At 40.6% G+C, this 13,322-nt stretch overlaps 1 protein-coding gene across 1 annotated transcript; it reads right to left on the reverse strand.

The window, feature by feature from the left end:
- Positions 1-10,466: 10,466 nt before the first annotated feature.
- Positions 10,467-11,165, reverse strand: LOC143590502 (uncharacterized). Its single transcript, XM_077070960.1, has one exon. The coding sequence runs from the start codon at positions 11,163-11,165 to the stop codon at positions 10,467-10,469; it is 699 nt and encodes a 232-aa protein (XP_076927075.1).
- Positions 11,166-13,322: the final 2,157 nt, after the last annotated feature.

Here is a 13,322-nt window from a genome sequence, read left to right on the forward strand (position 1 = left end):
TTCAATAAACGTGGCAAATAATAATTAATCTCATTAATTAATAATTATACGCAGCGGAAAGAATACAATTAATCAGCACCGAAACTAAACCCGACAGGATCCTACCAACAATATGAGTACGAGTCAAAAAATAAATATATAACTAAACTCACGATATATTTAAGTTTACCTCGGTTAATAAATAACCGGTTGAGATACCGAAGGCTAACGAACCGAGTTAGGTGACACAGCGAGATCAACAACCAACGGTGGTGGTGTACAACGGCAATCCAGCAGCGGTGGTGGTGTGCGGCAGTGGCTGACAGCAGCTGACAGCAGCAGTCAGCAGTGGACAGCGGCGGTCGGTAGATGCGATGGGTGGCGGTGGCGGCGACCGGCAGTGGCGGCGACGGAGCAGCAGCTGTGGTGGTTTTGACCGGCGGTGGCTAGGGTGGAGAAGGAAAGAGATGGACTTGTTAATTGGATTCAGGTTAAGGTTATAAAACATCCAATATTATATAACCCCTTAACTAGGTTTAAATTAATCTAATTAGTAATAAACCCAATGGGCCAATAAGTTCATGTTTTGCTCTAAAGCCCGTTCCATGTATTTTTATCTCGTTAAAGTGTCTAACCTGGTTAACTAACTTAAGCGGGTTAATGGTTCGTTACCTCACGGTGTAACTCTCACGGGTCATAACCCAATTGGCCGTATTGACTTACCCGGACCGGTCCATAATTCCAACAGTCTCCCACTTGGACGGTTTCTGGTTAAGTTACTCAATACTGACAGCTAGCGGTGCTCTAGCTACACATAGCTGTCGCCAACAGATTATAACATTTTAAATTCATTAACCAAAACTATCTTGGAATACACTATTGCAAAATAATGAACTTATGATAATCGTCGTCATCTATCCTTTCTGTATGAGACACCAATTGAACAATGAGACATGGATCAAGTTCAATCTCATATGGCGTTCAATCTTTATGGTTCTCGATCTAGAATCAAAGTGGTCTAATCAAACACATAGTAAGTTTGGGTGAGACCTCATACTTCACCAGTTTGAATCAACGAGGGCGCCAAGATGTCTAATTGTTACATATCATGTAAGAGTACAGAATCCCATCTTGATTACATACAACTCCCACTGGAACTTCAGATTATTCCCAACCAATGCCTTTATAGCTGGCAGTTACGCAACAACGGTTGACACTGATCAAAGAGTAACCTTTAGTAAACGAAAGTTCTAATATGTATCTCAGGTCTAAGTATACTAAATGAGTATACCAGTATCAAAAACATCTTATGACTAAGATCCATGAAGATGATTTGATGCGAGTTACATCCAATGTCATTCATAATGAGGTCTGTGAGTTTGGAAGTCAACTCCTTGAGTCCAAATTCAGAATAGTCTTAATTCAGAGTCGTTCCCACGAGTCTGACCGACTACGGATAATTTAGAATATAATGTTAACAGATTAAACGTATTAAAACCGAACACAGTTATATTATTTAGCATTTGCATTTAATCATTTAAATCAAAAGAGAACTTAAAAGTATAACTGTTTGAAATGTTCACAATTCCAAATACTAAATCAAAACAGACTACTAGCTAATCTAAGACCAATAGCATCTCTGTGATGGTCATGCTTGTCCCGAGTCATTGGTTTAGTGAATGGGTCAGCTAGGTTTTGATCTGTGTCTACTTTGCTTATTATGATGTCTCCTCTTTCCAGTATTTCTCGTATATAGTGGAACTTACTCAGAATGTGTTTGGCCCTGTGATGAGATCTGAGCTCTTTGTCTTGAGCAAGGGCTCCTGTGTTATCACAGATTACATCAATTGGTTTCCAAAACTTGGAACCAGATCGAGGTGGGCTATGAATTTCTTCATCCAAGCAGATTGTGAGCGAGAATCATCTCGGTCAGTCTGGAAGCTAGCATCAGTGTAACACCTTACAGTGATCTCTTCCTCCACTCCTTCAAACACTAAGAACATGTCCTTTGTCCTTTTCAGTTACCTTAGAATGTTCTTTACAGTAGTCCGGTGGGCAACGCCAGGGTTCTGCTAAAAACGACTAGTCATGCTTAGCGCATACGAGACGTCAGGTCTAGTACATAACATTGCATACATGATAGAACCAATCGCTGAAGCATATGGAATTTCTTGCATGTGCTTAGTTTCAATGTCCGTTGCCGGAGATTGCGATTTGTTCAACACGGTTCCTTTAGCCATGGAGAGAGATCGTTTCTTGGAGTTATCCATTAAGAAGTGTGCCATTACTTTGTCTATGTATGTACTTTGACTCAGCCCTGCAAGCCGCTTATACCTATCTCGGTAGATCTTGATTCCTAGAATATAAGCAGCTTCACCAAGATCTTTCATCGCAAAACAAGATCCCAACCAGTTCTTAACTTCCTTAAGCATAGGTATGTTGTTTCCAATGATCAGTATATCATCCACATATAGGATGAGGAATGATATAGTGCTCCCACTAGCCTTTCTGTAAACATAAGGCTCATCTTCATTTTTAATAAAACCAAACTCTTTGATTTTCTCATCAAAATGACGATTCCAGCTGCGAGATGCCTGTTTAAGTCCATAATGGACTTATTCAGTTTGTACACCATGTTAGGATATTTAGATCGACAAAACCTTCAGGCTGAACCATATAGACATCTTCAGAAATGTCCATTAAGAAAAGTAGTTTTAACATTCATTTGCCATATCTTGTAGTCATAGTACGCGGCTATGGCAAGTAATATCCTTATCGACTTAGTCATAGCAGCGGGCGAGAAGGTTTTATCAGAGTCAATACCTTGAGTTTGAGTAAAACCTTTGGCGACTAGCCGTGCTTTATAAGTCTGTACATTTCCATGCATGTCGGTTTCTTCTTGAAGATCCACTTGCTCCCTACTGCCCAACACTCGGGGGGTAGCTCAATCAAGTTCCAGACTTGATTGTCACGCATAGATTGCATCTCGGTGTTCATGGTATCTTGCCTTTTCTCAGATTCCGGATATAAGATAGCAGATTTGTAATTAGTAGGTTCATCGCTTGACTTGGCTACTAAGAGGATCTCGGGACCATCTAAATGCCATAGGTATTTAGAGTTTGGTACGCGAGTCCTATTATTTCTGCGAATACTTGTGTTCATGTCCGATGTATCAGCAACAACAACTTGTTGATCAGGCGTTCCAACTTCCTCAGCGGTAGTTTGCGGTTCTTGAATTTCTTCAAGATCGAAAATATTATCTTCAACTCCTCAATCGAGAATTTCCTTCTTGAGAAAGCAGCCCTTCCTTTTGATAGAAATCACATTTTTATCAGGATGGAAGAAATAATATCCACTTTGGCTATAGTATTCGATGAAAACAACTTTTACGCCGCGAGGATCGAGCTTATCATCAGAATCACTAGTGACATAAGCATCGCATCCCCATACTCTAAGGAAAGACAAATTGGGTTTTCGCCCATGCCATATCTCATATGGAGTTTTGCTTACCCTTTTAGTTGGAGCCAGATTGACAATGCGGGCGGCGGTCAAAAAGGCAAAGCTCCAAAATGAGTGAGGCAAGTTAGTTCTACACATCATTGATCGGACCATGTTTAGCAGGGTTCGATTTCTCCTCTCGTTCACGCCATTGTGTTGGGATGTGCCGGGTGGAGTGAGCCAATTCCACTCTCTTTCAGATGATGTATAAATTCTGAGCTGAGATACTCTCCGCGTCGATCTGATCAAAGCATTTTAATAGTTTTCCTGAGTTGGTTTTCCACTTCGTTTTGAAACTCTTTGAACTTTTCAAAGGTTTCATGCTTGTTTTTCATAAGATACACATAAGCATATCGACTGTAATCGTCAATAAACGAAATGAAGTATCTTTCATGATTTCTAGACATGGTTCTGAAAGGACTTCATACATCAGTATGTATGATTCCTAGCAGATCCTTTGCTCGTTCATTCTTATGAGTGAAGGAGCCTTTGGCGAGCTTTCCAGCTAAGCAGGATTCGCAGTCATCAAAAGAGTCCGGTCCTGTGGATTCAAGAATCCCTTCGGATTGGAGTGTCGTAACTCGTGCCTTTCTTATGTGGCCAAGTCGGCAATGCCATAGAAATGTATCATTGATGCCATATCTGATACGTTTAGAAAGATTATATACATTATTGTTTATTTGAACATCAATATCATAAATACCATTTCGAGGTTTAGCCTCAAAATAAAAGATATCATTCAAGTAGGCAGAAATAGCAATACCAACAAAAGCGTACTTAAATCCTTATTCAAATAGTAAAGAAACTGAAATAATGTTTCTGGTCAAACCAGGTGTAAACAAACAGTTATTTAAAGTAACTACAAGGCCAGATGGACAAGCAAAACGATACGTGCCAGTTGCAAGAACTAGGACTCTCTTCCCATCACCAACGATGATTTCCATGCTGCCTTGTTTCAGTTTCTTCCGGTTTTCAGGCTCCTGCAAGACATTAACGATGTGGTAACCACATCCGGTAGCAAATACCAATGTGTTGCTAGAGATAGTGAAAAGTTCAATAACGTAAATGGAAATACCTTTAGAGGAGCTTTCACCATTGGTCCTCTGCCTTTTCAGCTCAGCAAGGTAGTTGGGACAGTTATGCTTCCAATGTCCCATTTTGTTGCACTTGTAGCACTGGCGCTCCTCAGGAGGCGGCGGCGGTACCTTTGCAATACCCTTGTTAGTGTTGGTGGCAGACCTGGCAACAACAGTAACCTTCTTCTTGCCTTTACTGTTATGACCCCGGTTCTTGGGTTTAGGCTTGACGACACCAGCAGATCGAACCATAAGAACTTGATTGTTATTAGCGGGAATATTCATCTCAGCCGTCTTGAGCATTCCATGAAGCTCCGACACTGTCTTCACCCAACCATTCATATTGAAATTCATTACAAACTGGTCGTAAGAGCCGGGAAGAGACTTTAGGATGAAATCCGCTGCCATTTCATCTGACAGGGGATAATCAAGTTTCCTTAGTTATTCAATGTATGCGCACTAATAGGTGATCCATGTTCCATTCTACAGCTGATGAGCTGCTTCATGGTGTCATAGCGTTCTTGACGGGCTTGTTTCTGGAACATGCCCTTGAGTTGCTCAAGCATCTCATAGGCACCAAAATCTTCCAAGCCCTTAGCAAGCTCGTAAGACATGGTGGCTAGCATAATACAGGCGACTTCGGCAGAGTTGTCCATATATTTATCAAGAACCCTCTTGGCATCAGCAGTATTTTTTTCAGGCTCAGTTGGAACAGGTCCATCGAGAACATAGTGCTTCTTTTCCATCTTGAGAACAAGTCCCAAGTTGCGGTGCCATTGAAAGTTGGTGCCGTTCAACGTTTTCTTTCTCAAGGATAGCCTTGAGGGTGAATGAAGAGTTATTATCAGTAGACATCTGTTTAAATAAGCAAAAGTAAATTTTAATTAGTATTTTTGATGATTTAATCCTATTATTAATGACCCAATAACATTAGTAAATAGGAACTTGAGAATCTGGCTTCCAGTTACTAATGGCAGCCGTAGCACACAACATTAGTAAGTGGTTAGGCAGACAGACAACGATTGCCAATTGTGAATAGAGCACAACTCTCGTTTATGAGGCCTATTAAGACAACATTTGTCTAAGTAGATACGTTTAGCCTCATCTATGCCCACCTTAGTCTCCAGACATCTGTAGCACGTAGCAGAAGAGAAAAGTAATAGTTGCCCTAGTATAGTCACTTGTGAAAGGGCCGGATGTGTCGACGAAACCCTTATACCTTTTGAAGGGATAGGCTAGAAATCAAGTGTGGTGTTGTAGCTCCAAACGCTTGAAGTTTCGCAGTATGCCTCAAATGTGACTTATAGTAGGATGGCATAAACTATTGATTTAAATTGGGATTAATTTTAAATATTACCGAATAGAGTAAAAGTCCAGTTTTACTTTATTGATCGAGACAACGTGATGAACCCTTTCATCTCTCAGGACACTTAGTTTTATGTATCTTATTAAGTTTGTCGTGATAATGCTAACCAATTTTAAGTTAATAGTTTTACCTATTAAGTTATTAGTTATGGAAAATTAAATTTAGTTTAATTTTGCAAAACTTGATTGGTTAATTTATTTTAAAATATTTGGTATTAGGTTGGTGGTATTATAACCTATTATAATCAAGCAAGCAACCACAATAGCAAATAAGAATATGTAAATCTTAAATGGCCAAGATTAGTGATTGACCTTGCTAGAGCCTATTAGCAAGATCAATCAGGAAATGGGGTCACAACACAAAACAACCATATGGATGGACTCTTGGTGCATCCCGTCATCTTTGGTAACTCCCACTGACTTCAAGAACTCCATGAGCTCGTCCTTGGTTTTTCCTTCGGGTCTTCTTCATTACAAAATTACACTAATACAAGTAATGAAAAACTAAACCCTATCTATTACAATTTTGAACCATCAAGGTGGCCAAAAACCATAGAATAACACTGAAAACTAAATACAACTTTTGAACCATCCATATGGCCAAAATAAAATCATTCAACCAAACAACACAAGGTCGGGCCAGATTTACATATTCAATGAAAATTAAGTCGGACAATATTTTGGTCAAATAAAATAAATAAAATTTTTGACCAAACTAAAATTGCCCTAATATTTTATCTAAATCAAAACGTCAACTATCTTGAAGTTTATGATGTAGAACCGGTGAAAATACCGGATTCGACTCGTATGTTATAACAAAGGCTCTGATACCACTGTTGGGTTTCTGTGGTGATCAGTTAAAATTTTGTTTATTAAAACCGGTTCAATAAACGTGGTAAATAATAATTAATCTCATTAATTAATAATTATACGCAGCAGAAAGAATACAATTAATCAGCACCGTAACTAAACCCGACAGGATCCGGATACCAACAATACGAGTACGAGTCAAACAATAAATATATAATTAAACTAACGATATATTTAAGTTTACCTCGGTTAATAAATAATCGGTTGAGACACCGAAGGCTAACGAACTAAGCTAGGTGACACAACGAGATCAATGACCAACGGTGGCGGTGCACGACGGCAACCCGGCAGCGGTGGTGGTATGACAGCAGCGGACAGTAGCAGTCAGTAGTGGACAGTGGCGGTCGGCAGATGTGACGGGCGGCTGCGACTGGCAGCAGTGGTGACGGAGCAGCAGCTGTGGTGGTGTTAATTGGCGGTGGCTTGGGTGGAGAAGGAAAGAGATGGACTTGTTAATTGGATTCATGTTAAGGTTAAGGTTATAAAACATCCCAGATTTATATAACCCCTAAACTAGGTTTAAACTAATCTAATTAGTAATAAACTCAATGGGACAATAAGTTCATGTCTTGCTCCAAAGCTCGTTCCATGTATTTTTATCTCGTTAAAGTGTCTAACCTGGTTAACTAACTTAAGCGGGTTAATGGTTCATTAGCTCACGGTGTAACTCTCACGGGTCATAACCCGGTTAGCCGTATTGACTTACCTGAACCGATCCATAATTCCAACAAGACTAAGTTATCATCTTTAAATAAATCAAAAAAATATTATTATACTAGTCTTAAACTTGAATAAACATACCTTCCAGTTGATACATCTATACAAATTCGTAAGTTACATAAAGTGCACTCTTTAGTATCCCCCGAGGTAAGGCATATTACAATTTACATGCTGGAAATATGACTGAGCCTAACACCAGAATATAGTAACTCTAACCAATGAAAATCATATCCGCTTTAAATATAAAACAAATATTAGTTAGAAACGATGTTTTCTAGTAAACGTGGAGCTACCCCCACTTGGTAGAGACACATGTTGTATTTTAGAGGAGAGGTCCTAAGTTCAAACCTGAGTAATATAGTGGTTTTGAATATTGATTAAAAATATAGTAGAAGTAACATTTATCGTTAAAAAAATATATATCGGATAATCATGTAATTTTTGTTCAAGAACATTTTGATGTTTTGAAGGCTTATTTAAAAATGTTTGATGAGATATTGCATTAATGAAAGTAAAAATCTTGATCTTATCTTCCTTGTTGAATCTCGTGATAAAGTCTTCGATTGACTCATTATCTCGAAGGTACACATTTAGGATGCCAGTTGGATCCATGGTGTGCCTTCTTTGTTGGCTGAAGTGTTCGAAAAATTTAGCAATGAGGTCCTCGAAGCTTGTAATACGGCCGACAGGCAGCTTCGACGAAACAATAACGAGCATACCAGAACCCTCTCCTATCTTTTGTGGATACCAATCTTCTCTACCACAAGGGTCAGACTGATATTGCTACTTTGAAAAAGTCGCTTGAGAGTTGCGGTAAAAGGATATTGGAGATGAGGAAGAGGGTCACATTGGCTGAGGAATAAAGCCTTGGGGTTCCTGGGCTGTAGGCTGCTTTAGAATCCTCCAAAAAACAAGTTTCCGATTTAACTGGTGAACTTAATCTTGCTCGTGAGAAGGCTCTGGAGCTTGACACTGTCCGTTCTTCCTTTCTTGAAGCTCTTGCCAACATATCCGAGGTTTGCTTTCTTCCCTCCCTCTTCCCTTAATCTCTTTTTTTTCGGGTTACTGATTGCTCTATGCTTTCCAGCTTGAAGGGACTCCTTCTCTCATAATGATCCATGAGCTAGATACTTCTCTGGTTCGTGAACGAGCTGAGCGCGAGTCTCTTGCGAAGCAGGTGGAGGCTATTAAAAGTCAGGAAGAGAAGAAGGTTGGTGACCTTACCCAAGAGGTTGATCTTTTGAAAGGTGAGTGCTCTCGTTTGCAGGGTTTTGTTACTAAACTTGAGGGGGATAGGAAGTGGCTTGTTTCGACAGGCTTTCGCCAAGTGTATGAAAGAGCATTGGGGTGTAGGGAAACTTTGGAGGTTCGGGATGCTTTGAGTCGAGCAGTTTTCGCATCTGGGTTTCATCATGATCTTCCGGCAGGCTTCGAGCATTGTTCTCAAGGGACTTCTTTACAAGAGGTTCTTTCATTTTCAGCCTCTGCCGAGGCTGAGACCCAGGAAGCTTTTATGGTCTTCTCTGCTCATGTGCCACTTATCTTGACGCAGGTGTCTTCTGATCCCGAAATATCTATTGAAGATATTCAGGCTCTTTCATCCATTGTGGATCCTCCCTCACCTCTTCCTTGATGTGTTTTGTCCATGGTCTGGTTGCTTCCTTTGTTGTTTGAACAATTGTGTTTTCTACCCCTTCGTGGGTTTTTAATTGTATGGTTGTGTTTTGTTTCTTCTAGCTATGGTTTGGACAATTATGTTGTTTACCCCTGTATGGGTGTGCTTTGTATTGGACATGATTTCTCTTAATGTTTCTTTATGCTAATGCTTTTGGTATTTGCCATAGTTTTATAGTTCATGAACATTTTGCATTATGCTTGGTTAACCATATAGCTTATCAGCGAGGCCTTCCCTTTTGTCCCTTGGGACGAAAAAGAGGGGTTTTAAATGAGTTTCTACGAGACGGACTTTTGTGTTATGCTCATTTTGTTTGGCGAGGCAGACTCGTTTTTTGTTACTATGTGACTTATCTTGGTTTTGTTTCCGGGAGTACAAATGCCCTGCATCTTTTTATGCAAAAACTTTTACTACGCATTAGGATTATGTTTACACCAAGATTTTATAAAAAAAAACGTTGTGCTCTTTTCCCATGGCTTCCCTCTCTGGTAGGTTTTTCATTTTCCTGATCCTTGATTCCCATATGGGTGTTCTATGCGTGGTACTTTCTGAGTTGCATGGAGTTCCATGTTCTTGGTATTTCTTTTCTGGAAAGATCAGCAAGTTTTTAGGCCCCTTTTTCCTCGGCCCACATGACTTGATAAGGCCCTTCCCACTTGGGCCCTAACTTCTCCTGATATTCCTTCCTGCTTGCGTGCCTCATTTTCCCTTAACACCAAGTCCCCGTTTTTGAATTTGACCTCCCGAACCCTGGAATTATAGTATTTTCCCACCTTTTTCTTGTATTCTACTTCTTTCCTTGCTGCCTCTTCCCTCCTTTCTTCGCCAAATTCAGGTTTAGACTTAAGTCTTTTTCATTTTCATCTCCCCTTTTAAAAGTTCGATGTGTGGGGGATCCAATTTCTGCCGGTATCATCGCTTCTGTTTCGTATGTTAGACTGAACGGTGTTTCCCCATTACTAGTTTTTGGCATCGTTATGTGTGCCCACAAAACGTGGGGTAACTCTTCCACCCATGATCCCCGCTGTGTTCCTAACCTTCCTTTGGTTCCCTTCACTATGCTTCGGTTAGCTCGTTCCACTTGGCCATTGGCCTGGGGATGGGCTACCGAAGTGAATACTTGCTTTATTTTCAATTGGTTGCACCAGTCACGTAAAGATTGTTAGCAAATTGCTTCTCGTTGTCGCTAACAATGGAGTATGGTAGTCCGAATCTACAAATAATGTTTTTTCATACAAATCTCTTAACTTGTTGCCCCGTGATCATGCATAGTGGCTTGCCTCTTACCATTTGGTGAAGTAATCGATTGCTATCACCAAAAATTTTGCTTTTCCTGCCCCCTCCGGAAAAGGGCCCACTATATCTATTCCCCATTTTTGGAAAGGCCACGAGGAACTTACCGGCATTAAATTTGTTTTGGGTTTCCTTCCCACTGGCGCGTGCACTTGACATTGGTCACATTTCTGTATCTCTTTGATGACACTCAAGAACACTGTCGGCCAAAAATATCCAGCCCTCATGGCTCGGGCTACCACCTTTTTTACCCTCATATGCATCTCGCATATTCCTTCATGTATTTCTATGATTACGTAATCTGCTTCCTCTAGATCAATGCACTTGAGGGAGGGTCCTAGATAGGATTTCCTATATAGGGTCACTTCGATTACTTCGTGCTGCAAGGCTCGAACCCTTAGCTTCCTTTCTTCCTCTTTGTCGCTTGGGGTTATCCTCACCTGGAGATATTTCATGAGTGGGGTCATCCAGTTGTCTTTTGACACTTCTATGTAAGCAATTGTTACTTCAGCTACTGATGGTTGTTGGAGGGTCTCCACTTTTACCTCTTTGGCCAGATGATCGAAAGCTACCATGGCTAGTTTACTTAAAGCATCATCCTTTTTGTTGGAGCTTTTGGGGATGTGCATCACTTCTGCATGCTCAAACTTTTTTAATAGTTCCTGTGTTACCCCCAAGTATTCTTTCATCTTTGGATCTCTGGCATCATAACTTCTCCCCACTTGGTACCTGTGCCTCTCCTCTTTTGACCATTAATACAGAACTGATTGTTTTTATTGTGTGGGAGAGATATAGGGTTAGCACCTCCCCAGGATGAGGGTTGCTATGGTAGGGATCTTACACAGGTGATTCTTCAGGTCTTGGAAGGCCTTTTCTTCCTCACTATCCCAGCATAACTTGCTTTTCTTGGTGCTTCTTCTCAAAACGGCCATGAATGGAAGGGTTCTTCTGCTATCTTAGAAAGAAACCTGTTCAGAGCTACCAGCCTTCCGTTCAAACTTTGCAGTTCCTTGAGGTTCTTCGGGGGCCTCATTTGGAGCAGTGCCTCTACTTTCTCGGGGTTGGCCTTGATTCCCTCTTTCGTTACTAGTACCCTAGGATTTTCCCTCTTCTACCCCGAAGGAACACTTGCCTGGATTCAATTTCATATTGGCTCTTCTTAGGGTTTGGAATGTCTCTTTGATGTCATTCAACATTCCTTCTTCATTTATGCTTTTGATGACTAGGTCGTCCACGTAGATTTTGACGTTCCTCTCCATTTGTTCTTTAAAAAGTTTGTCTATGAACCGTTGATATGTTGCCCCCGCATTTTTCAGCCCAAACGGCATTTTTGTGTAGTAATAGTTCCCTCATTGGTGTAAAACGCCGTCCTTTCTTCATTCTTAGGGTTCATCTGTACCTGATGATATCCCTTGTAGGCGTCCAAGAAACACCTCAGGGGGACTAGCTTGAGATTCGATCTTCTTTTCTAATTCTGGTAGGGGGTAGGCATCTATGGGCATGCTTTATTCAGGTTCTTAAAATCGATACACATCCGCCAACTGTTGTCTGATTGGCTATCATCACCGGGTTTGGTATCCATTGAGGAAATCTCACCTTTCTCACTATCCGCACTTGCAGTATCTTCCAAAACAGTCTGGGTTTATTCTGGCCTCAGACTTCTCTTCTTTTGCTTTATTGGTTCCATCCAGTGGATCTTTTTGAGGCTATGTTGTACCTGGTCCCGTGGTATTCCTTTCATATCCGCATGCTTCCATGCGAACACATCGGTGTTTCTCAGCAAAATTTCCTTTAATCCCACTTTCCCCTTGTCGAATAGCAAGTTCCCTATCTTCACTATTTGCTCTGGATGTTCTCAATTTAAAACCCAATCTTCTGTTCCTTCTTGCTTCTTTTTCGGCTCGCCCCAGGCCCACACTTGCCACGATCTCGCTCGAGGAGCGTATGGTGGCTACTCCCTTAGGGGTTGGAAATTTTATGCAGCCATGTGATGTGGAGGCTATTGCCTGGAGGGCTCTCATTCCGGGGCGCCCAAGTATAACGTTGTATTTGGACGGGCTCTTACCACTGAGAACCATAAACGTATCATCCGAACCTTTTCTCCGTCCCTGAGGCAGAAAGGGAGGGTTAAAGTGTAACATTTCGGGTTTTCCGTTCATGTTTTGTATTCATTACCCGACCCGGTTCGTAGGAGGGTAAATTATCAATAGAATATTCCTTTTATTTAATTATTTCTTTTATTTATTTATTGTTAAAACTATCAAAGATATACAAATCTAACCCTTAAGTAAACATTGGATCTTCTTTTTACCCTTAGCCATAATAGAAGGACCAAACTGCAATTACCATTCAAAACTATAATAATCTTTTTTCTTTCTCCTCTAACCAACGGCCAGCACCCCAAAACCCTTTCTTGGACCTGAATTTTCGGACATAATCAAGAAATTGCTTTCACCAAATGGTTTATTACCAAAAAACGTGTTTAACCGACATATCAAACATGGTAATTGAATCAAAATGGGCAGCTAATTGACCTAAAATAACCGCGGCTGCCTCTAGCCTCGTTACCCTATATAAACACATCTAAAATTCAATTACTCGTGCACACACCTTCCTCTCAATCTCGCAACACAAATCTCTAACCTAATTGCAACAAACGTAGCTGTCCAGACCCTAAGCGAATCGGAGTTGAGCCACAAAGCTTATCTCGTCATTCATACTAGATCAGTTATCCAATCCGGTAATTAATACATGTTTACAGTTCGTCTATCATCAATTAATGTTAACCCTAAATCAATTTTGACAAACATCGATCAATTGAACCATTTTGAATTTCAAGGGTTTGT

The sequence above is a fragment of the Bidens hawaiensis genome, unplaced genomic scaffold, assembly GCF_021521415.1.
Source record: "Bidens hawaiensis isolate Kalapana, Puna unplaced genomic scaffold, B.hawaiensis_p1.1 tig00038619_1, whole genome shotgun sequence".
NCBI classification, from domain to species: Eukaryota; Viridiplantae; Streptophyta; class Magnoliopsida; order Asterales; family Asteraceae; genus Bidens; species Bidens hawaiensis.